At 41.1% G+C, this 22,150-nt stretch overlaps 1 protein-coding gene across 1 annotated transcript in view; it reads left to right on the forward strand.

Moving 5' to 3' along the window:
• The window catches only part of PLPPR4 (phospholipid phosphatase related 4), a 126,542-nt gene that overhangs the window by 88,005 nt on the left and 16,387 nt on the right, over nucleotides 1-22,150 (forward strand). The window contains exon 3 of the mRNA XM_077277318.1: nucleotides 10,896-11,025. Coding sequence (XP_077133433.1) covers nucleotides 10,896-11,025 — 130 coding nt within the window. The remainder of the gene's footprint in view (nucleotides 1-10,895; nucleotides 11,026-22,150) is intronic.

Raw genomic sequence — 22,150 nt, forward strand, 5'->3', positions numbered from 1 at the left:
CATTGACTTGTATTGGTATCGGATATCGGTATCGGCGATATCCGATACTTTTCGAGTATCGGCCGATACTATCTGATACCGATACTTTCAAGTATCGGACGGTATCGCTCAACACTACTAAGAAGACATAGGGCGCAACATTTGGAGAGGGGCGACTCTAGGGTCCCGGAAGACCTCCGAGCCTACCCATCATACGGGTGCGTTCTAGCCATATCATCTGGGGGACGAAGCAGAACATCATAATCGAGTTGTGAGGGAACTTCAGAAACAGACACAACAGTTGTGGGGACTATCCCGTAAGCACAGCAGGGGAGGACCACAACACACAAGCGCTAGAAGGTAGGCACAGATTTCCACCTGCAAAGGGAACTCTGGAGGTGCCATCAGACCGGCCGGACTTACGCAGCCCGGTTAACCGTATTCTGGATTGAGGATCCTGAAGCCTTCAGTAAAGAGGTAAAGAGACTGCAACCTGGTGTCCTTGTTATTTACTGTGACCTGCACCGCACCATAATATCATCTCCATCCACACCTTTCATTGGGCGCCCCTCAGCAGGGTCACGGACCGGGTCTAGCCACCGTGACGACCCCAGAACAGAGACTCAGAGGCCCGGTACCCCTCAGCCCTGCGGCAGTGGGGGTGCTACATATGTCCTAATATACAGTATAGTATGTTTTGCCATTTTAAACCTTTAAGGCCAGCCTGAGCTTAAAACGATTTGTGTGATTATGTAAGATATGTTTACCAGAGTAACCCGGTACCTTCTAATACAGAGGGAGTCAACTGTCGGAGCAGGGTGCAAAGCCCGGCCCTGGACCTGGGACAGGTGAGTAACAGTTACATATGAAGCCATTCTTATAATCACTGTAGGATGTATTGCACATATAGGCATATAAGACATGCAATTTAACCCCTTTCTGACATTAGACGTACTATCCCGTCGAGGTAGGGTGGGCCCGTATGACCACTGACGGGATAGTACGTCATATGCGATTGGCCGCGCTCACGGGGGGAGCGCGGCCGATCGTGACCGGGTGTCAGCTGACTATCACAGCTGACATCCAGCACTATGTGCCAGGAGCGGTCACGGACAAACATGATCGCAGTGATTCGGTGGTATAGGGAAGCATCGCGCAGGGGGGGCTCCCTGCGTGCTTCCCTGAAACCCCCGGAGCAACGCGATGTGATCACGTTGCTCCGAGGGTCTCTTACCTCCTCCTCCTCCCTGCAGTAGGCCCGGATCCAAAATGGCATCCGGGTTCTGCAGGGAGGTGGCTTCACAGCGCCTGCTCAGAGCAGGCGCCGGGAAGCCTGGAGCTGTGCACGTCAGATCGCTGATCTGACACAGTGCACAGCAAAGTGTCAGATCAGCGATCTTACACTATAACATGATGCCCACCCTGGGGCAATGTTATAGTGTAAAAAAAAAAAATTCCCCCCCCCCAAAAAAAATATATATACTGTGTTGTGAATTCCGCTCTTGGGCTCTCTCCGGTGGTTGTAAGTAGCACTTTTGTGAATTCTGCTCTTGGACTCCCTCCTGTGGTTTTGAGTGGTATAGCAGCTTCTTGGATTTAGTATCAGCAGCTGTTTCTACTGATCTTCTTTCTGCTCGGCTATTTTAGTCTGGCTTTATCCCTCAATCAATGCCAGTTGCCAATTGTTCTTGCCTGGAGGCACGGCTCTTGGATTTCCCTGACACTCTGACCCGTTCAGCTAAGTTAAGTCCTTGCTTGTCCTTTTGCAGTCCACTTGTTGTGGACTTATTGTTCAGCACTTTTATGTTTTGTTCATTTGTCCAGCTTATCAGTATGTATCTATTTAGCTAGCTGGAAGCTCTGGGCTGCAGATTTTGCCCTCCACACCTTTAGTCAGGTGTGGAGATTTTTGCATATCTCTGCGGTGGACTTTTTCTAGTTTTTATTACTGACCGCACAGTGTTTCTTTCCTTACTGTCTATCCAGCTAGAATTGGCCTCCTTTGCTGAATCTTGTTTCATACTACGTATGTCATTTCCTTCTCCTCTCACAGCCAATATTTGTGGGGGGCTGTCCTATCCTTTGGGGATTTTCTCTGAGGCAAGATAGCTTTCCTGTTTCTACCTTTAGGGGTTAGCTAGTTCTCCGGCTGTGACGAGATGTCCAGGGAGTGACAGGAACATTCCACGGCTACTGCTAGTGTTGTGTTAAGATCAGGGACTGCGGTCTGTATAGTTACCACCTGCCCAGAGCTAGTCTCATGTCGCTCCTAAATTACCAGTCCATAACAATACTGTATATATTGTTCCTATAAATACATTTCTTTATCTAAATAAAAAAAAACAATAAAAGTACACATATTTAGTATCGCTGCGTCCGTAATGACCCGACCTATAAAACTGTCCCACTAGTTAACCCCTTCAGTGAGCACCGTAAAAAAAAACGAGGCAAAAAACAACGCTTTATTATCATACTGCCAAACAAAAAGTGGAATAACACGCGATCAAAAGACAGATATAAATAACCATGGTACCGCTGAAAGCGTCATCTTGTCCCGCAAAAAACGAGCCACCATACAGTGTCATCAAAGAAAAAAGTTATAGTCCTCAGAATAAAGCGATGCAAAAATAATTATTTTTTCTATAAAATAGTTTTTATCGTATAAAAGCGCCAAAACATAAAAAAATGATATAAATGAGGTATCGCTGTAATCGTACTGACCCGAAGAAAAAAACTGCTTTATCCATTTTACCAAATGCGGAACGGTATAAACGCCTCCCTCAAAAGAAATTCATGAATAGCTGGTTTTGGTCATTCTGCCTCACATAAATCGGAATAAAAAGCGATCAAAAAATGTCACGTGCCCAAAAATGTTACCAATAAAAACGACAACTCGTCCCGCAAAAAATAAGACCTTACATGACTCTGTGGACCAAAATATCAAAAAATTATAGCTCTCAAAATGTGGTAATGCAAAAAATATTTTTTGCAGTAAAAAGCGTCTTTCAGTGTGTGACGGCTGCCGATCATAAAAATCCACTAAAAAACCCGCTATAAAAATAAACCAAACCCCTTTCATCACCCCCTCAGTTAGGGAAAAATTTAAAAATTAAAAAAATGTATTTATTTCCATTTTCCGGTTAGGGTTAGAGCTAGGGTTAGGGTTAGGGCTAGGGTTAGGGTTAGGGCTAGGGTTAGAAATAAGGTTAGGGCTAGGGTTAGGGTTAGGGCTAGGGTTAGGGTTAGGGCTAGGGTTAGGGCTAGGGTTAGGGTTGGGGCTAGGGTTAAGGCTACAGTAAGGGTTGGGACTAAAGTTAGGGTTAGGGTTGGGGCCAAAGTTAGGGTTAGTGTTTGGATTATATTTACGGTTGGGAATAGGGTTGGGATTAGGGTTAGGGGTGTGTCAGGGTTAGGGGTGTGGTTAGGGTTACCGTTGGGATTAGGGTTAGGGATGTGTTTGGATTAGGGTTTCAGTTATAATTGGGGGGTTTCCACTGTTTAGGCACATCAGGGGCTCTCCAAACGCGACATGGCATCCGATCTTAATTCCAGCCAATTCTGCGATGAAAAAGTAAAACAGTGCTCCTTCCCTTCTGAGCTCTCCCTTGCACTCAAACAGGGGTTTACCCCAACATATGGGGTATCAGCGTACTCAGGACACATTGGACAACAACTTTTGGGGTCCGATTTCTCCTATTACCCTTGGGAAAATACAAAACTGGGGGCTAAAAAATAATTTTTGTGGAAAAAAAAGGATTTTTTATTTTCATGGCTCTGCGTTATAAACTGTAGTGAAACAGTTGGGGGTTCAAAGTTCTCACAACACATCTAGATAAGTTCATTGGGGGGTCTAGCTTCCAATATGGGGTCACTTGTGGGGGGTTTCTACTGTTTAGGTACATTAGGGGCTCTGCAAACGCAATGTGACGCCTGCAGACCAATCCACCTAAGTCTGCATTCCAAACGCTCCTTCCCTTCCAAGCTCTGCCATGCGCACAAACGGTGTTTCTCCCCCACATTTGGGGTATCCGCGTACTCAGGAAAAATTGGACAACAACTTTTGGGGTCCAATTTCAACTGTTACCCTTGGAAAAATACAAAACTGGGGGCTAAAAAATAATTTTTGTGGAAAAAAAAAGAATTTTTATTTTCACGGCTCTGCGTTATAAACTGTAGTGAAACACTTGGGGGTTCAAAGCTCTCACAACACATCTAGATGAGTTCCTTAGGGGCTCTAATTTCCAAAATGGTGTCACTTGTGGGGGGTTTCAATATTTAGGCACATCAGTGGCTCTCCAAACACAACATGGCGTCCCATCTCAATTACTGTCAATTTTGCATTGAAAAGTCAAACGGCGCTCCTTCCCTTCCAAGCTCTCCCATGCGCCCAAACAGTGGTTTACCCCGACATATGGGGTATCAGGGTACTCAGGACTAATTGCACAACAACTTTTGGGGTCCAATTTCTTCTCTTACCCTTGGGAAAATAAAAATTGGAGGTGAAAAGGTCATTTTTGTGAAAAAATATGATTATTCATTTTTACGGCTCTGCATTATAAACTTCTGTGAATCACCTAATGGGTCAAAGTGCTCTCCACACATCTAGATAAGTTCCTTAGGGGGTCTACTTTCCAAAGTGGTGTCACTTGTGGGGGTTTTCAATGTTTAGCCACATCAGGGGCTCTCCAAATGCAACATGACGTCCCATCTCAATTCCAGTCAATTTTGCATTGAAAAGTCAAATGGCGCTCCTTTGCTTCCGAGCTCTGCCATGCACCCAAACAGTGGTTTACCTCCACATATGGGGTATCAGCGTACTCAGGATAAATTGTACAACAACTTTTGGGGTCCATGTTCTCCTGTTACCCTTGGTAAAATAAAACAAATTGGAGCTGAAATAATTTTTTTGTGAAGAAAAGTTAAATGTTCATTTTTATTTAAACATTCCAAAAATTCCTGTGAAACACCTGAAGGGTTAATAAACTTCTTGAATGTGGTTTTGAGCACCTTGAGGGGTGCAGTTTTTAGAATGGTGTCACACTTGTTTATTTTCTATCATATAGATGCCTCAAAATGACTTCAAATGAGATGTGGTCACTAAAAAAAATGGTGTTGTAAAAATGAGAAATTGCTGGTCAACTTTTAACCCTTATAACTCCCTAACAAAAAAAAATTTTGGTTCCAAAATTGTGCTGTTGTAAAGTAGACATGTGGGAAATGTTACTTATTAAGTATTTTGTGTGACATATCTCTGTGATTTAATTGCATAAATATTCAAAGTTGGAAAATTGCAAAATTTTCTAAATTTGCCAAATTTCTGTTTTTTTCACAAATAAACACAGGTAATATCAAATAAATTTTACCACTATCATGAAGGACAATATGTCACAATAAAACAATGTCAGAATCACTGGGATCCGTTGAAGCGTTCCAGAGTTATAACCTCATAAAGGGACAGTGGTCAGAATTGTAAAAATTGGCCCGGTCATTAACGTGCAAACCACCCTTGGGGGTAAAGGGGTTAAAAGATCTAATGTGAAAAAGACCCTAGTGGGAAGTGAATGGCTCCAATATCATGTCTTCCTAGATTCTTGTTATCGTGCTGTGTGAGAGCCTGGACTCTCCAGAGGATCATCTGCTACTCTCTCTGGTGGGCCAAATCAGCTATGCTAATAATATTATGTGACAAATTAGTTCATGTAGCTGACAACCACAGCTTTACATTCAATATTATTTGTTTGGGTTGCTTGAAGTTTTCATAGGTTTAGTTGTCATATGCTGAATGTAAGTCTACATATTCTCAAGCAAAGCAAATGTATCACTGAAAATGTCGTGTGTAGGTGTATCTCACTGTACTAAATTAGACTGTAATTCTTGTCATAAAGATGCCTGGACAGCTAAAAGTGTCCTTGTACATGTACTGAAATGTTGTCAGGTATGTTAGTCAGTGGTAATTATTACATAATAACAGCTGTGGAAATGGCTGCAGGCAGTGTGGGAGTAACGAGAGTTGGAGCTGCAGAATAGATGACTCATGCTTTGCTGTTTTGCTGCAATGAAAATGTTCTGCTCACATATATATATATATATATATATATATATATATATATATATATATATACAGTATTTATATAACATTTAGATATATACACACGTATATACTGTATATATATGCATGTGTGTAAATATCTAAATATTATACATCAAGAAGAAAAAGTCCTGGAATGATGTAAATCACAATTTCGATAGACATGTTAATGACTATTCGGCGTACACCCCAGGCTGACTTTTCACTATGGCCCTCTAATTGATTGATAGGTCTCACCCACATTTTTACATAGGGAGAGACCTGTCAATCACCTGGAGCGATGCAAAAAGAATCTGGCAGGGAGTGGCTGCCAGTATAATTGTCCCTCTCCTCATAGGCTCCAGCTGGCCCTTCAAACTATATTTTCTCCAAAACACTGTAATTGTGCAGCCAATGTCATGAAGGTTTTGGGACTTTGGGTGCTAACCAGGTCTCTAGAACTAGGGGTGCCCTGAACTATCCCTATCCCGAGCATTACTTCTGAAGGTGGAGACGCTGGGTTCTCTTGCCTCGTTATGCTCCTATATTTATCCTGGTCTATTCCCTCCCCCACCCTGGGTATTGGGAAACTGAAGTGTATAGGAACACACTAACCAGACAAACAAGGGAAGACAGACAGGGATAAATGAAAATACCAACCATACATAATGCTCACACCAAACAACAGAGTGGAAAACAGCGGAGTAAAAGGAAGGAGAAACATACAAAACTCCAAGCAACAATCTAAAAATGCTAACTCCAACCATAAACTACACCTCCAACTCCAGAACCAGGCAGTAAGAACTAACACTGGCAATTCTTTAGTGCCAGAGATGAGCATATATAGCAAAAGGGAGTGACCAACACTGAACAGCTGAGACAAGCCAAGTAGAAAAGTTCCAGGAGCTTCAACTGAACAGATTAACCCTTGCACTGCTAGCAAGGAAAAAACCCTGACCTGTTATGTTGGTGAAGTACTTCTAACCAGTGCAGGAGTGCATGAAACTAGACACTGCAGTCTTCTGGCCCCTATCTGTCTCTGTATTCCCATGACAGCCAGGCTTTGATTTATGATGCCTGTGGTTTGGTCAGCATGAATAAAATGACAGATTCACTTTCAACACATAAGGCTGGGACTTACTGTATATGTTGTGAGACAACAATTCCCTGAAAATTCACTTATCAAAAACATTGATGCAGAGACTTATAAGATGGAAGTAGGTACCCATACCTGTTAGATTTCTGGGGTCTCTAAAGGTTGGCAGAAGGTTGTGTAGAGGCCTATTTCCATCGTACAAGCATCTTTGGCAAGTTAAAGGTTAAAAGTACATTTTAATTAATAGATATTGGAATTGTGATCAGAGGCATAAAGTTTACCTCTGGTCACTGGCGCAGGTTGATGGGACTACTGCTCCCATCAGCTGACATCTGCTGCCGCTAATAGCAGCGAGAGCAGGAGCAGCTGAAGGGAGTAGTCATCAACTGGCACCTGCACTCTAAATAAATAATTTAAAAAAAAACGGTGTGGGTTCCCCTGTATTTTTGATAAACAGCCAGGCAAAAATGACAGCCGGAGGTTGCAACCCTCAGCTGTCAGCATTAACAAGGTCATCAAGAATTGAGGGCACCCACGCTGCTTTTTAAATTATCTAAATACATAATTTTTTTAAAAAATTGCACGGGGTCCCCCACATTTTTGACAAACAGCCTTGCTAAAGTAGACATCTGGGGGCTGGTATTCTCAGGCTGGTAAGAGGCCATGGATATTGACCCTTCCAGCCTAAAAAAAGCAGCCCACAGCAGCCCAGAAAAGGCATATCTATTAGATGTGCTAGTTCTGGCGCTTTGCCCGGCTCTTCCCACTTGCCCTGTAGTGTTGGCAAAAGGGGTTCATATTTGTGTGGCTGATGTCACCTTTGTATTGTCCGGTGACATCAAGCTCACAGATTAGTAATGAATAGGCATCTATAAGACACCTATCCATTACTAATCCTATAGTTGTATTGTAAATAAAGACATAGCATCGATAAAGTATTTTATTTGAAATAAAAAGAAACACACTTTTCCTATTTTTATTTAAAAATAACAAACACAGTTTACTCACCTAACGCCCATTCCCTTGAATCCCTGGTCTCCTGTAACAAAACAAAAATAAAAATCAACTATATCCCTCACCTGTCCGATGTTCTGTCACATGCCGTAATCCATGTCTGGGAGTAAATAGTTTTCAACCTTGATGGTACCAAGATGCGACCGTCCAGACTGAGAACCACTGATGAATGAGCTGCTGCAAGAGCAGCATCAATGAATAGCGATGATGTCATTGAAGTTACTTCTGATCACTGTGACAGCATTCTCAGCCGGGTTGAACTGCGGTGACCTCCCTTTGGTGAGGGGTGAGCTGTAAAGTACTGTGTCTTTAAGCCTCTGTGTGTACTCTGCACCCCTGCCTGTGGGAGTACTGTTCCAAAAAGCCTCTGTGTTTTCTGCAGCCGTGTCTGTACGAATGGTATCTAAATAATAATTCTATTCTGCAGTCATCTTTGCCATTTGTGCGCCAAAAAAAAAAAAAATTTACTCTACCGCTGTGTCTATACAAGTAGTGTTTTTTTTTGTTTTTTTTAATCTACTCTGCAGCCATCTCTTTGGCATTTGTGGTCCTAGAGAAGGACTTTTCTCTACCACTGTGTCTGTATGAGTAGTGTGCCAAAAAAATAATTTTACTCTGCAGCTGTGTCTTTGCCATTTTCGATCCAAAAAAATATAATTCTACTCTGCAGCCATGTCTTTGCCATTTGTGGGCCAAAAAGATTATTTTTCTCTACCACTATGTCTATACGAGTAGTGTGCCAAAAAAATAATTCTACTCTGCAGTGGTGTCTTTGCCATTTTTGATCCACAAAAATAATTCTACTCTACAACCGTTTTTTTACTAGTAGTGTGTCTAAAGCATAATTCTACTCTGCAACCGTGTGTTTGCCATTTTTGGTCCAAAATATAATTCTACTCTTCTGCAGCCATTTTTTGTAAGCAGTGTGTCTAAAAAATAATTCTACTCTGCAGTAGTGTCTGTGCCATTTGTAGGCCAAAAAAATAATTGAAATCCACACACCAAAGCCAGCTCAAAAAAGCTCCCTGGAGTGGAATTTCTTGAGGTAATGTGCTGATGACAAGTGACGGGTGGTTTGCACGCTGTGCTATCAGAGCCTGAAGTGAGGCATAAATCTTTTGAACCTGAGCACCACCTGAATGACGAGGCATCTGAATTCGAAGCACGAGGTGCAGTGGATTACACACCTTAAAAAGCATGACAGATCTGAGCCTCCTCCTGATTCCTCTTCTGATGCGATCTCGACCTCTTCCTCCCGCTCACGATCAACAGGGTCACCTGCCTCCCCTCAAGGAGATTATCAGACAGCACCACCACTACCACGAATGTCAAAGAGCATCTCCACACCGTCCAATGGAAGTGTTTAGCTTTCCATCCCTCTAACCCTGGAGAGAAAGAACATTTCAAAGTTACTGGCATTTCAAATGCTGCCATTCCAGCTGGTGGAGATGGATAGTTTTAAAAAACTGTTGGCAGTTCTCAGTCACCACTATTATCTGGGCATGCCATCCCTGCCCTGCACACACATGATGCAAGGAGAATAAGGTGTAGGTGTGCACTACGCAACACAGTCAGTGTCAAGGTCCACATAACCACCAATACGTGGAAGAGTAAGCACGGCTAGGGACGTTACATTTCCCAAACTACCCACTGGGTAAATGTAGTGGCCCCTGTAACAGAGGCAGAAGACATTCTAGCCCATGTCCTACCACCAGCGAGGATTGCTGGACGTTTCTTTGTCTAGGCTCCCATCCCTTCTACTTCGCTTCCCCTACTGTCTCCTCATCCAGTCACAATAAGATCTGCACCACCAACTTTAGCAAAGCCAGCAGGAAACAACAGCAGGCAGTTCTGAAACTCCTCTGTTTGGGGGATAAATCCCACAATGCGTAGGAGCTATGGACGGAAATCAAACAGCAGACAGATGAGTGGTTGGTGCTGGTAAACCTCAAGCCTGGCCTGTTGGTTTATGATAACATGTGAAATCTCAAAGCAGCTATGGGCCTAGCCAGTAAACACACATCCCTTGGACGATGCATGTACTGAAATTGGTGGTGCCGAGCTTCCTGAAAAAGTACCCACATATGTAAGAACTGCTGCTGAAAGTGCGGGCAGTGTGTACATGCTTTCGGCATTCTCGCCCTGCTGCTGCTCACCTATCCATGCTGCAACATCACGTCTGCCTTCCCACTCATTGCCTCATATACAAATTAACCAACAAGGCTCTAGTCTAGGTCCTTCAAGATGCTGAGCTACTGTATGTTCTTGTGAAATGATGATTTCTTGATATATTGCAGTGCCTATATTCTTTACATCCAGCCTTTAGCCAAACGTTTTTGGTGTCATTTTAGCTGGTATACAGGATCTTGCAGCATCAACTGAAATCTGGTACATGTTTTTAATACAATGACATGCAATACCCCAATTGATCTGATATTGATTGCCCATCCTAACCTTTTGGATTTCATGTTTTCATCTAATAATAGCACTTCTTCATGGTTAATAGGAACAGAAGCAAATATCTTATATATCTTTGCAATGATCCTAAGAACATTTCTTTGACTCAGCACTGAGATTACTCAGAAGACTGAACAATAGAATTTTACATTCACCCTAAAGACAAACAACTTGTTAGAGCACTTGGCAATTGTAAATATAGTTTCACGTTTACTCATTGTTCTATTTTATGCATGTTAAACATTTACGATCTGTGGTTTTATTATGTTTTCTTTTTTTTAGATAATGGTGGGTGAAGGTGTTCTCTATTGTTGTCTTTCAAAGAGGAAAAATGGGATTGGAGCAGAAGCAAACATCAATGCTGGTGGATGCAACTTCAACTCTTTCCTAAGAAGAGCGGTCAGGTTTATAGGTATGATTGTCTTTTAAAGTCTGACCTGCAACATCCCTGCACATTTAATCCCTTCATCCCAAAGCCTGTTTTCACCTTCCTGACCAGGCCACAGTTTGCAATTCTGACCAGCGTCACTTTATTTGGTAATAACTGTTTAATGCTTCAACATATCCCAGTAACTTAGATTGCTTTTTTTGTGACACATTGTACTTCATAATAGAAGTAGATTTTAGATCGATATGATTTGGGTTTATTTATGAAAACATAGAAAATTTGACAAAAATTGGCATTTTTTCTGCAATTTTCAAACTTTGAATTTTTATCCTTAAACCATATATTTATACCACACACATTGTTAACCCCAAAGCATACTACCACAAAGCTGCTTACAGACATCACAAACAAATCCTAACATTTGCCTTCGGGGCTTTCCAGCTTGCCGAACTTCTTGCCCAGCTGATTTCAGGCACATTGGAGGATTGCACACTTCACTGCAGGTGAGTCACATATGTAAACACATTTGTAAACATGCACTGCCTTTTCAATTACACACTTGCTCCTTTTATACTCCACCAACACATACAAATGATGCACCATTTCAAAGGTCAAATTACCTGCAGGTGGCATTTGACTTGGAGTCTTTCCAGCTTGCTGAAGTGCTTGCCCAGCCTATTTCAGGCAAATTCGAGGATTGCACACTTCACTGCAGGTGAGTCACATATGCAAACACATTTGTAAACATGCACTGCTTTTTCAGTGATTATTGCCCCACACACACAAATAATACACCATTAGAAAGGTAAACTTGCCCCCTTCAGCAAGAAAAGACACAAACAAACCACACATTCATGATTTGATCAATAAATATAGTTTAAACATTCATTTTCAGAAACCTGCAGAAAAAACAATAACCTGCAGGTGGCACCACAACCTCACATTTTTTAGCCTCTACTTATCAAACAATTTATTGTAGTACGAATCTACATATATAAATACCTCTCTGTGTTCATCATCTCATTAAATACATTAACATTTGACCAGCTTGATTTTCCTGAAATTGTCTGCTCCCCTGAAAACCAGTGTGTGAAAAATTCGCACGGGCCAACTACTTGTTAACAAATAAAATTTATAAAATGTCTACTTTACAACAGCATAATTTTTTAAACATAATTTTTTTTTCTACTAATATAGAAAAGTTTAAAAGCTTATTAGCAATTTTTCATTTTTCCAACAAAATTTACAAAACCAATTCTTACATTTGAAGTAGCTTTGAGGGCCCTATGTTGCAGAAAATACCCCAAAGTGATCCCATTTTAAAAACTGCACCCCTCAAAGTGCACAAGACCACATTCAAGAAATGTATTAACCCTTTAGTTGCTTCACAGAAATGAAAAATATGTGGAAGGTGCTCTACAGAAATCAAAAATATGTGGAAGAAAAAAATATATAAAAAAAAATTCCCACAAAAATGTTGATTTTGCCCCCAATTTTTCCTTTTTATAAAGATAACAAGAGAAATGTACCTCAAAATTTGTTGTGAAATTTCTACTGAGTATGCCGATAACCCATAGGTAGGGGAAAACTACTGTTTCGGCGCGCGGCAGGTATCGGAAAGGAAGGAGCACCATTTGAATTTTGTAATACAAAATTGACTGGAATCGATAGACACCATCTCACATTTGCAGAGCCTATGATATGGCTAAACAGTGCCAACCCCCCACAAGTAATCCCATTTATGAAACTACACCTCTCAAAGAATTTTTCTAAAGGTGTTGTCAGCATCTTGAACTCACAGGTGTTTCATGGAATTTGTGGTTTTAGCTCCAAATAATTTATTTTCATAAGGGTAGAAAGACAAAATGGACCACCCAATTTGTTTTCCAATTTCTTCTGTGTACATTAATGCCCCATATGTGGAAAGCTTTAGAAAGCAGACTCTGCTCATACTGTTTGAGGACATCATGCCTTATTTGTAGAGCCCCTGTACAGCCAAAAGATCAGTAATACCCCACAAATGACCCCGTTCTGGAAATAATACCCTTTAAGAAATTAAACTTTGGGTATAGTGAGCATATTGAATGCACAGGTTCCTCCAAAGAACTTTGCAAAATAGTATTGCGAAGATGAAAAGTTATGTTTTTACAAAAAAAAGTTGTTTTAGCCAAAACACTTCCATTTTCAGAAGGAATTATAAGAAGAAGTGGACCCCATCATGTAAAAGCCAATTTTTTCTGAATGCAGCAATACCCAATATGTGGTCGGAAAGTATTATTTGTGTACATGACAGGGCTCAGAAGGGAAGAATCGCTATTTGGCAGTGGTGATCTGTGGGCGACACTTGCAATGCCACTGATGTACTAGAGCAGGAGAAACTCCCCACTACTGACTCCATTTTAGAAACTATACTCCTTAGAAAGTTAATCTGGGAGTGTAATAAGTATTTTTATCCCATAAATTTTTTTATCCCAAAAATATATTACCAATTTCTTTATCACTGGGATGTGAGAAAATGAATAAATACATTTGTTACAATAAAGTAGATTTAGATCAAAATGTTTAATCTTTACCATGACTATAAAAAAGTACCCCGTAACTTATTACACTATTTCTCCCAAGTACTGTAGTACCCTATATGTGGTCATACACGTCTGTTTGGCATAAGACAGAGCTCAGTAGAGACAACCCTGCCAGAGCAGTTCTCAGCTGATAAGTGAAAGCTGATTAGACCCCACCAAACTTAAGCCCCCGTCACACTAAGCAAGATCGCTAGCGAGATCGCTGCTGAGTCACAATTTTGTGACGCAACAGCGACCTCAGTAGTGATCTCGCTATGTTTGACACGTAGCAGTGACCAGGCCCCTGCTGTGAGATCGCTGGTCGTGTTCTGAATGGCCTGGACCTTTTTTTGATCGTTGAGGTCCCGCTGGGTTGCACACATCGCTGTGTTTGACACCTTAACAACGACCTCGTCACACAGGACGTCCCTCTGAATCGTCATAATAGCTGCCATGTGACATCGTTGTACAGGTCGCTACAGGTCGCCGCATCGCTGCTGCGTCGTTGGGAAGATCTCACTGTTTGACATCTCACCAGCGACCACATAGCGACGCAGCAACGATCCCTGACAGGTCGTATCGTTGTCGGGATCGCTTTAGCGTCGCTAAGTGTGACGGGGCCTTTATATTGAAGAATTATCCAGTCGATAGATCATCAATGATTGGATCTGGAGAACCCTGCAGCAGTGCCAAAGAAATTGATATTACGCGTGGTGTGGGCACGCTTGAGACCTCAGAAAATGTGGCTATTTGGCTTTCCAAGCCTGAATTTTACTTGATTGGCTTTTTTGGGAGCCATGTAACTTTTCCAGCTCTTCTAAACGACAAGGAACATGGACATCTACTATTTTTCCGATAACAGACAACAGATCTGAGTAATGTCTTGTTTTTGGGGGAGGAGATGAAGTTTTTATTGGTGCAATTTGAGGGTACAAAACATTTTTATTTGCTCTTTATTCCAATTTTTGAGAGACAGAATGAACAAATAAAAAGCAATTCAGTAATTGTCTTTTTTTTTACACCATTTTATGCTGTTCATCATGAGGTAAACATTATTAGACTACTTTATTCTTCGGGTTAGTACAATTACATTGACACCAGGGTTAGTTAGTATTTTTATACTTTGCAATTTTTGCAATCTAAAACAGTGATTTACCAAAAAAGTATTTGTTATTGCATCGCAATAGTCTGAGAGCTATAACTTTTTTTATCTTTTTGGCTGAGTTGAAGTTTTCATTCATACCATTTTGCACTACATAACTTGTTTTGATCGCTTTTTTATTTTTGGATGGCAGAGTGAAATTCATAAATGTTTTTGGTTGTTTGTTTTCATGCCATTCACAGTGCAGTAAAAGTGATTAGTTAACTTAACTTTTTGGGTCATTATGATCACAGTGATACCACATTTATATAGTTTTTTTTATGTTTTGCTTCTTTTGCACGCTAAAAACTATTTGTTTCAAACAATAATTCGTTTTTCCACCATCACACTCTGATAGCTGTAACTTTTTTTGTCAACAGAGCTGTATAAGGGCTTGCTTTTTGTGGGACAAGATTATGTTTTTATGATACATGCCATTTTTATGTGATTTTTTAATTACTTTTTATTCTTTGTTTAGTCTGTTTTGTGTGTCAGTATGACAAAAAAAAGCTATATTTTTGGCTTGGTTTTTTTATCGTGTTTACCAAATGGGTTAAATAATATGACCGTTTTATAGATTGGTTCATTCCAGACACGATGATGCCAAATATGTACTTTTTTCCTTTGTACCTGCAAAATATTTTTCCATTTTTTTGGTATTTTCCTTTTTATTTTTTCAAAGTTTTACCTACTTTCTTTTACTTTGTTTTTACTTTTTTACTTAGTCCCACTTTCTGTTGTCTGATCGCTAGTCTATCTGCAATGCTTTTGTATAGCAGGTAGTGATGAGCAAATATACTCATTACTCGAGATTTCCCGAGCACGCTCAGGTGTCCTCCAAGTATTTATAAGTACTTGGAGATTTAGTTTTCATCGCCGCAGCTGAATGATTTACATCTGTTAGCCAGCTTGATTACATGTGGGGATTCCCTAGCAACTAAGCAACCCCCACATGTACTTATGCTGGCTAATAGCTGTAAATCATTCAGCTGCAGCAAGAAAAACGAAATCTCCGAGCACTTACAAATACTCGGAGGACACCCGAGCATGCTCTGGAAATCTCGAGTAATGAGTATATTCGCTCATCACTAATAGCAGGGTATTAGAGTTTGTCAAGTAGACACAAGCAGGAGGTGTGTCAGGTCCTGCTTTTGGCAGGACCTTACAGGTCACTTGTACTTGAGCGACACCTCGGCCATTATTCAGCCTGGGATCATCATGGAGACAATCAGCATGACGCGATCGCGTTGTGCCAATCAGAGCAAAGGGGAAGCCCCCTCTCTCTATTAGCAGATCAATGCAGCTGTTGCTATTGACACAGGCATCAGAGGGGTTCAACCCCACAATTGGCACTAGTATCAATTGTGCATGTTACTGCAGGTTGTCAGCTATGATGTATAGCTAACACTCAGTGGTGATTTTACCAGCTCTGCTAGTGAGCCGGCGCGATTGTCGCACTACATATGTAAGATGGTTTGCGGGAACGCACTTCCTGCTGCGCTGTAAATGTGTATTGTGAAGGGGTTAAAGAGATTTTGGAAAACCCCAATGATAGCTGCATGTATGTATAAAAATAAAATATTGCTGCGTTAATTTTAAAGCCCTGCTGCTTGTATACCAACAGTTATTTAGTATGATTACAGACTTGGTTGACTCATTTATAGAAGTAATTCTTATTATATGACACATGACCATGTCAACAAATTACTGCCCACAGCATGGCGTTACTGTTACCGGTCAGCGATTAACTTCCATGATGACACATTGAGTGCAATAAGTGATTCATACAGTCCAGTAATAAAGGTCTACAAAGAAACTCTGAACTGTCAGTAAATGATTGGAAGGGGGGGTTGAAGTTTATTACAAGCTTTTTTATTATTTTATCCAATTTGCTGCCATTATTGGGGCTTTCCTAAAGATCAATAAACCTATTTTACTATTGTTTATGCAATCATAAAGCACAGAAATATATTGTAGCTGAGAGTGAAAGAAATCAACTCTCCCAGGATGCCCCCAAGGCATCCAATCAATAGAGTCACCAGGACCGCTCCAAATAGAAGTAAAACCAAGCAAATAGAGCAAAAAAGTCCACATGTACATAATTAAATGTAAAATTATCAACACTATTTTTATTAAAGAAAATACATAAGACAATAACACCATATATTAGTACAAAAAAAGTGTGCAAGCATGTACCAAGCACACTATAAGACAGGAGGAAATACAATAGGGAGGAAGCATGACAGAAAAAATGCTGAGCGGAGGGGTACTATTAGTAATCTCTTATCATTCCAGAGTATGCCAAACAAACACCTATTATTAGAGCAAGGGGCCCAGAGGTATCCTATGCAGTTTAACAGCACATGCTTAGGTGAAATGTAAAGTAGGCTTACCCATTGTTAGCGGTCACAGAGAGTACCCCCTCCTCCTCACCGCCCCCGAACGCACGTTTCGCTGAATAGCTTTCTCAACAGGGTTCCTGTTGAGAAAGCTATTCAGCGAAACGTGCGTTCGGGGGCGGTGAGGAGGAGGGGGTACTCTCTGTGACCGCTAACAATGGGTAAGCCTACTTTACATTTCACCTAAGCATGTGCTGTTAAACTGCATAGGATACCTCTGGGCCCCTTGCTCTAATAATAGGTGTTTGTTTGGCATACTCTGGAATGATAAGAGATTACTAATAGTACCCCTCCGCTCAGCATTTTTTCTGTCATGCTTCCTCCCTATTGTATTTCCTCCTGTCTTATAGTGTGCTTGGTACATGCTTGCACACTTTTTTTGTACTAATATATGGTGTTATTGTCTTATGTATTTTCTTTAATAAAAATAGTGTTGATAATTTTACATTTAATTATGTACATGTGGACTTTTTTGCTCTATTTGCTTGGTTTTACTATTTTACTATTGGGAGACATTCTATAAAGCCAATGATTTTTCCGGCTTTATTTTTGACATTATAGCAAATACAAGTTATGAGAGGAGTTGACAGGACCTTGGGCTGGGTTGTATTCATGTTCATGACCCTATTAGAGGAGTCTGTATCGATCACTGAAAAATAAGATTTTGCTTTACCACAAATGAGCGTTTGAATTCAGTTAAGCAAATGAAGTCCAAAGCCTGAGTTAAAGGAAGTAGGTAGTGATGATTAGTGTTGAGCATTCCGATACCGCAAGTATCGGGTATCGGCCGATATTTGCGGTATCGGAATTCCGATACCGAGTTCCGATATTTTTGTGATATTGGAAATCAGAATCGGAAGTTCCCAGTGTATGGTTCCCAGGGTCTGGAGGAGAGGAGACTCTCCTTCAGGCCCTGGGATCCATATTCATGTAAAAAATAAAGAATAAATAATAAAAAATATGGATATACTCACCCCTCCGGCGGAGCCTGGACCTTAGCAGTGTAACCGGGAGCCTCCGTTCCTAAGAATGAAGTGAGTTTAGGACCTGCGATGACGTCGCGGCTTGTGATTGGTCGCGTGAGCAGTCACATGAGCGGTCACGCGACCAATCACAAGCCGTGATGTTATCGAAGGTCCTTTACTCAGCATTCTTAGGAACGGAGGCAGACGCTTGGACCGGTGAGAGCCAGGGGCCGTCCGAGGGGTAAGTATATCAATATTTTTTATTTTTATTCTTTATTTTATACATGAATATGGATCCCAGGGCCTGAAGGAGAGTTTCCTCTCCTTCAGACCCTGGGAACCATTCCGATATTTTGTGTCCCATTGATATGCATTGGTATCGGGTATCGGTATCGGCGATATCCGATACTTTTTGGGTATCGGCCGATCCAATCCAATACCGATACCTTTGCATATCGGAAGGTATCACTCAACACTAGTGATGATGCATTAAATAAATACAGACAATACAGACAATTAAATAAATTCTGTAAAAAGCAAATCAAGGCAGCAAAGATTGAGACAGAGAGACTCATTGCCAGAGAGAGTAAAAATAATCTCAAAATATTCTTTAACTACGTAAATAGTAAGAAACTGAAAAATGATAGTGTTGGCCCCCTAAAAAATAGTCTGGGTGAAATGGTGGATGAGGATGAGGAAAAAGCCAATATGCTAAATGACTTTTTTTCATCAGTATTTACACAAGAAAATCCCATGGCAGACAATATGATCAGTGATAACAAAAATTCCCCATTAAGTGTCACCTGCTTAACCCAGCAGGAAGTACGGCGGCGTCTAAAGGTACCATCACACTCAGCGATGCTGCAGCGATATAGACAACGAGCCGATCGCTGCAGCGTCGCTGTTTAGGTCGCTGGGGAGCTGTCACACAGACAGCTCTCTCCAGCGATCAACAATCAGGGGAACGACTTCGGCATCGTTGAAACTGTCTTCAACGATGCCGTAGTCCCCCTGCAGCACCCGGGTAACCAGGGCAAACATCGGGTTACTAAGTGCAGGGCCGCGCTTAGTAACCCATTATTTACCCTGGTTACCATTGTAAAAGTTAAAAAAAACACTACATACTCACCTTCTGATGTCTGTCACGTCCCCCGCCAGCGGCTTCCCTGCACTGAATGTGTCAGCGGCGCCGGCAGTAACAGCGGTGACGTCACCGCTGTGCTCTGCTTTACGGCCGGCCGGCGCTGACACATTCAGTGCAGGGAAGCCGCCGGCGGGGGACGTGACAGACATCAGAAGGTGAGTATGTAGTGTTTTTTTTTACTTTTACAATGGTAACCAGGGTAAATATCGGGTTACTAAGTGCGGCTCTGCGCTTAGTAACCCGATATTTACCCTGGTTACCATTGTAAAACATTGCAGGCATCGTTGCTTTTGCTGTCAAACACAACGATACACACCGACCTAACGACGAAATAAGGTGCTGGCCTTCTAGCTCCGACCAACGATATCACAGCGGGATCCAGATCGCTGCTGCGTGTCAAACACAACGATATCGCTATCCAGGACGCTGCAACATCACGGATCGTTGTCGTTCTCGTTGGAAAGTTGTTCAGTGTGAAGGTACCTTTAGAATCACTAAAATTGACAAATCCCTGGGCCCGGATGGGATACACCCCCAAGTACTGCAGGAATTAAGTACAGTCATTGATAGACCATTATTTTTAATCTTTAAAGACTCCATAATAACAGGGTCTGTACCACAGGACTGGCGTATAGCAAATGTGGTGCCAATATTCAAAAAGGGGACAAAAACTGAACTCGGAAATTATAAGCCAGTGGACGTGGTGTACATGGACTTTTCAAAAGCTTTTGATACGGTGCCACACAAAAGGTTGATACATAAAATGAGAATAATGGGGATAGGGGAAAATATGTGTAAGTGGGTTAAGAGCTGGCTCAGGGATAGGAAACAAAGGGTGGTTATTAATGGAGCACACTCGGACTGGGTCGCGATTAGCAGTGGGGTACCACAGGGGTCAGCATTGGGCCCTCTTCTTTTTAACATATTTATTAATGACCTTGCAGGGGGCATACAGAGTAGAATTTCAATATTTGCAGATGACACTGAACTCTGCAGGGTAATCAATACAGAGGAGGACAATTTTATATTACAGGATGATTTATGTAAACTAGAAGCTTGGGCTGATAAATGGCAAATGAGCTTTAATGGTGATAAATGTAAAGTCATACACTTGGGTTGAAGTAAAAAGATGTATAACTATGTGATTAATTCTAAAACTCTGGGCAAAAACATCAATGAAAAAGACCTGGGAGTATGGGTGGATGACAAAATCACATTTAGTGGCCAGTGTCAGGCAGCTGCTACAAAGGTAAATAAAATAATGGGATGCATTAAAAGAGGCATAGATGCTCATGAGGAGAACATATTTTTACCTCTATACAAGTCACTAGTTCGACCACACTTAGAATACTGTGTACAGTTCTGGTCTCCAGTATATAAGAAAGACATAGCTGAACTAGAGCGGGTGCAGAGAAGAGCGACCAAGGTTATTACAGGTCTGGGGGGTCTGCAATACCAAGATAGGTTATTATTACACTTGGGGCTATTTAGCTTGGAAAAACGAAGCCTAAGGGGTGATCTTATGTTAATGTATAAATATATGAGGAGACAGTACAAAGACCTTTCTGATGATCTTTTTGATCATAGACCTGAGACAGGGACAAGGGGGCATCCTCTACATCTGGAGGAAAGAAGGATTAGGCATATAACAGATGCGGATTCTTTAGAGCAGCGAGACTATGGAACTCTCTGCCGCATGATGTTGTAATGAGTGATTCATTACTTAAATTTAAGAGGGGACTGGATGCCTTTCTTGAAAAGTATAATGTTACAGGTTATATATACTAGATTCCTTGATAGGGTGTTGATCCAGGGAACTAGTCTGATTGCCGTATGTGGAGTCGGGAAGGAATTTCTTTCCCCAATGTGGAGCTTACTCTTTGCCACATGGTTTTTTTTTGCCTTCCTCTGGATCAACATGTTAGGGCATGTTAGGTTAGGCTATGGGTTGAACTAGATGGACTTAAAGTCTTCCTTCAACCTTAATAACTATGTTACTATGTTATCTTTCTTTGGGTGTCTATATTATCAGGTCTGACTAAACAGACTCAGTGGCTTCATCACAAGCACATCTGAATCACGTATTTTAGGGATTCTTCAGACGCCCCCAGCATGGTAATGAACAGGTGGTCTGAATCTGGATTTAGAGTTTCATACTTTGCTCTAAGGAGTAGAGTTTCTCCTTGCACAGAATGCCAAGTCTGCAGAATGAGACATATAAGCCATATAATGCTCCTCTGGGAATATAAATATGCAAATAGCTTCTTCTGAAGACTACATCATTAGAGCAATCTATTGGATGTAGCAATAAAAAGGTCAATATAGAACCTTTAACACCTTTACTGATCAAGTCTGTTTTCATTTTCATGACCAGGTCAAATTTTACAATTCTGACCTGTGTCATTTTATGTGGCAATAAGTCTGGAACACTTCAAAGGAAAAAATCAGAAAATTGGCAAAAATGTAGCAATTTTCAAATTTTACATTTTTATGCCCTTAAACCAGACCGTTATGTCATACAAAATACTTAATAAATAACATTTCCCATATGTCTACTTTACATCAGCACAATTTTTGAAACATATTTTTTTAGGAAGTTAGAAGGGTTAAAAGTTAATCAGCGATTTCTAATTTTTCCAATAAAATGTACAAAACAATTTTAGTGACAACATCCCATTTAATGTGACTTTGAGGGGCCTCTATGACAGAAACTATCCAAAAGTGACACCATTCTAAAAACTGCACCCCTCAAGCTGCTCAAAACCACATTCAAGAAGTTTATTAACCTTTTTAAGTACAACGATACCCTATATGTGGGTGAAAACTATTCTGTGGGGGCACGCAGCACTTGGAAGGGAAGGAGCACCGTTTGACTTTTTGAATGCAAAATTGGCTGGAATCGAGAGGGAACGTCATGTTGCATTGGGAGAGTCCCTGAT

This window comes from Ranitomeya variabilis, chromosome 8 (assembly GCF_051348905.1).
Source record: "Ranitomeya variabilis isolate aRanVar5 chromosome 8, aRanVar5.hap1, whole genome shotgun sequence".
NCBI classification, from domain to species: domain Eukaryota; kingdom Metazoa; phylum Chordata; class Amphibia; order Anura; family Dendrobatidae; genus Ranitomeya; species Ranitomeya variabilis.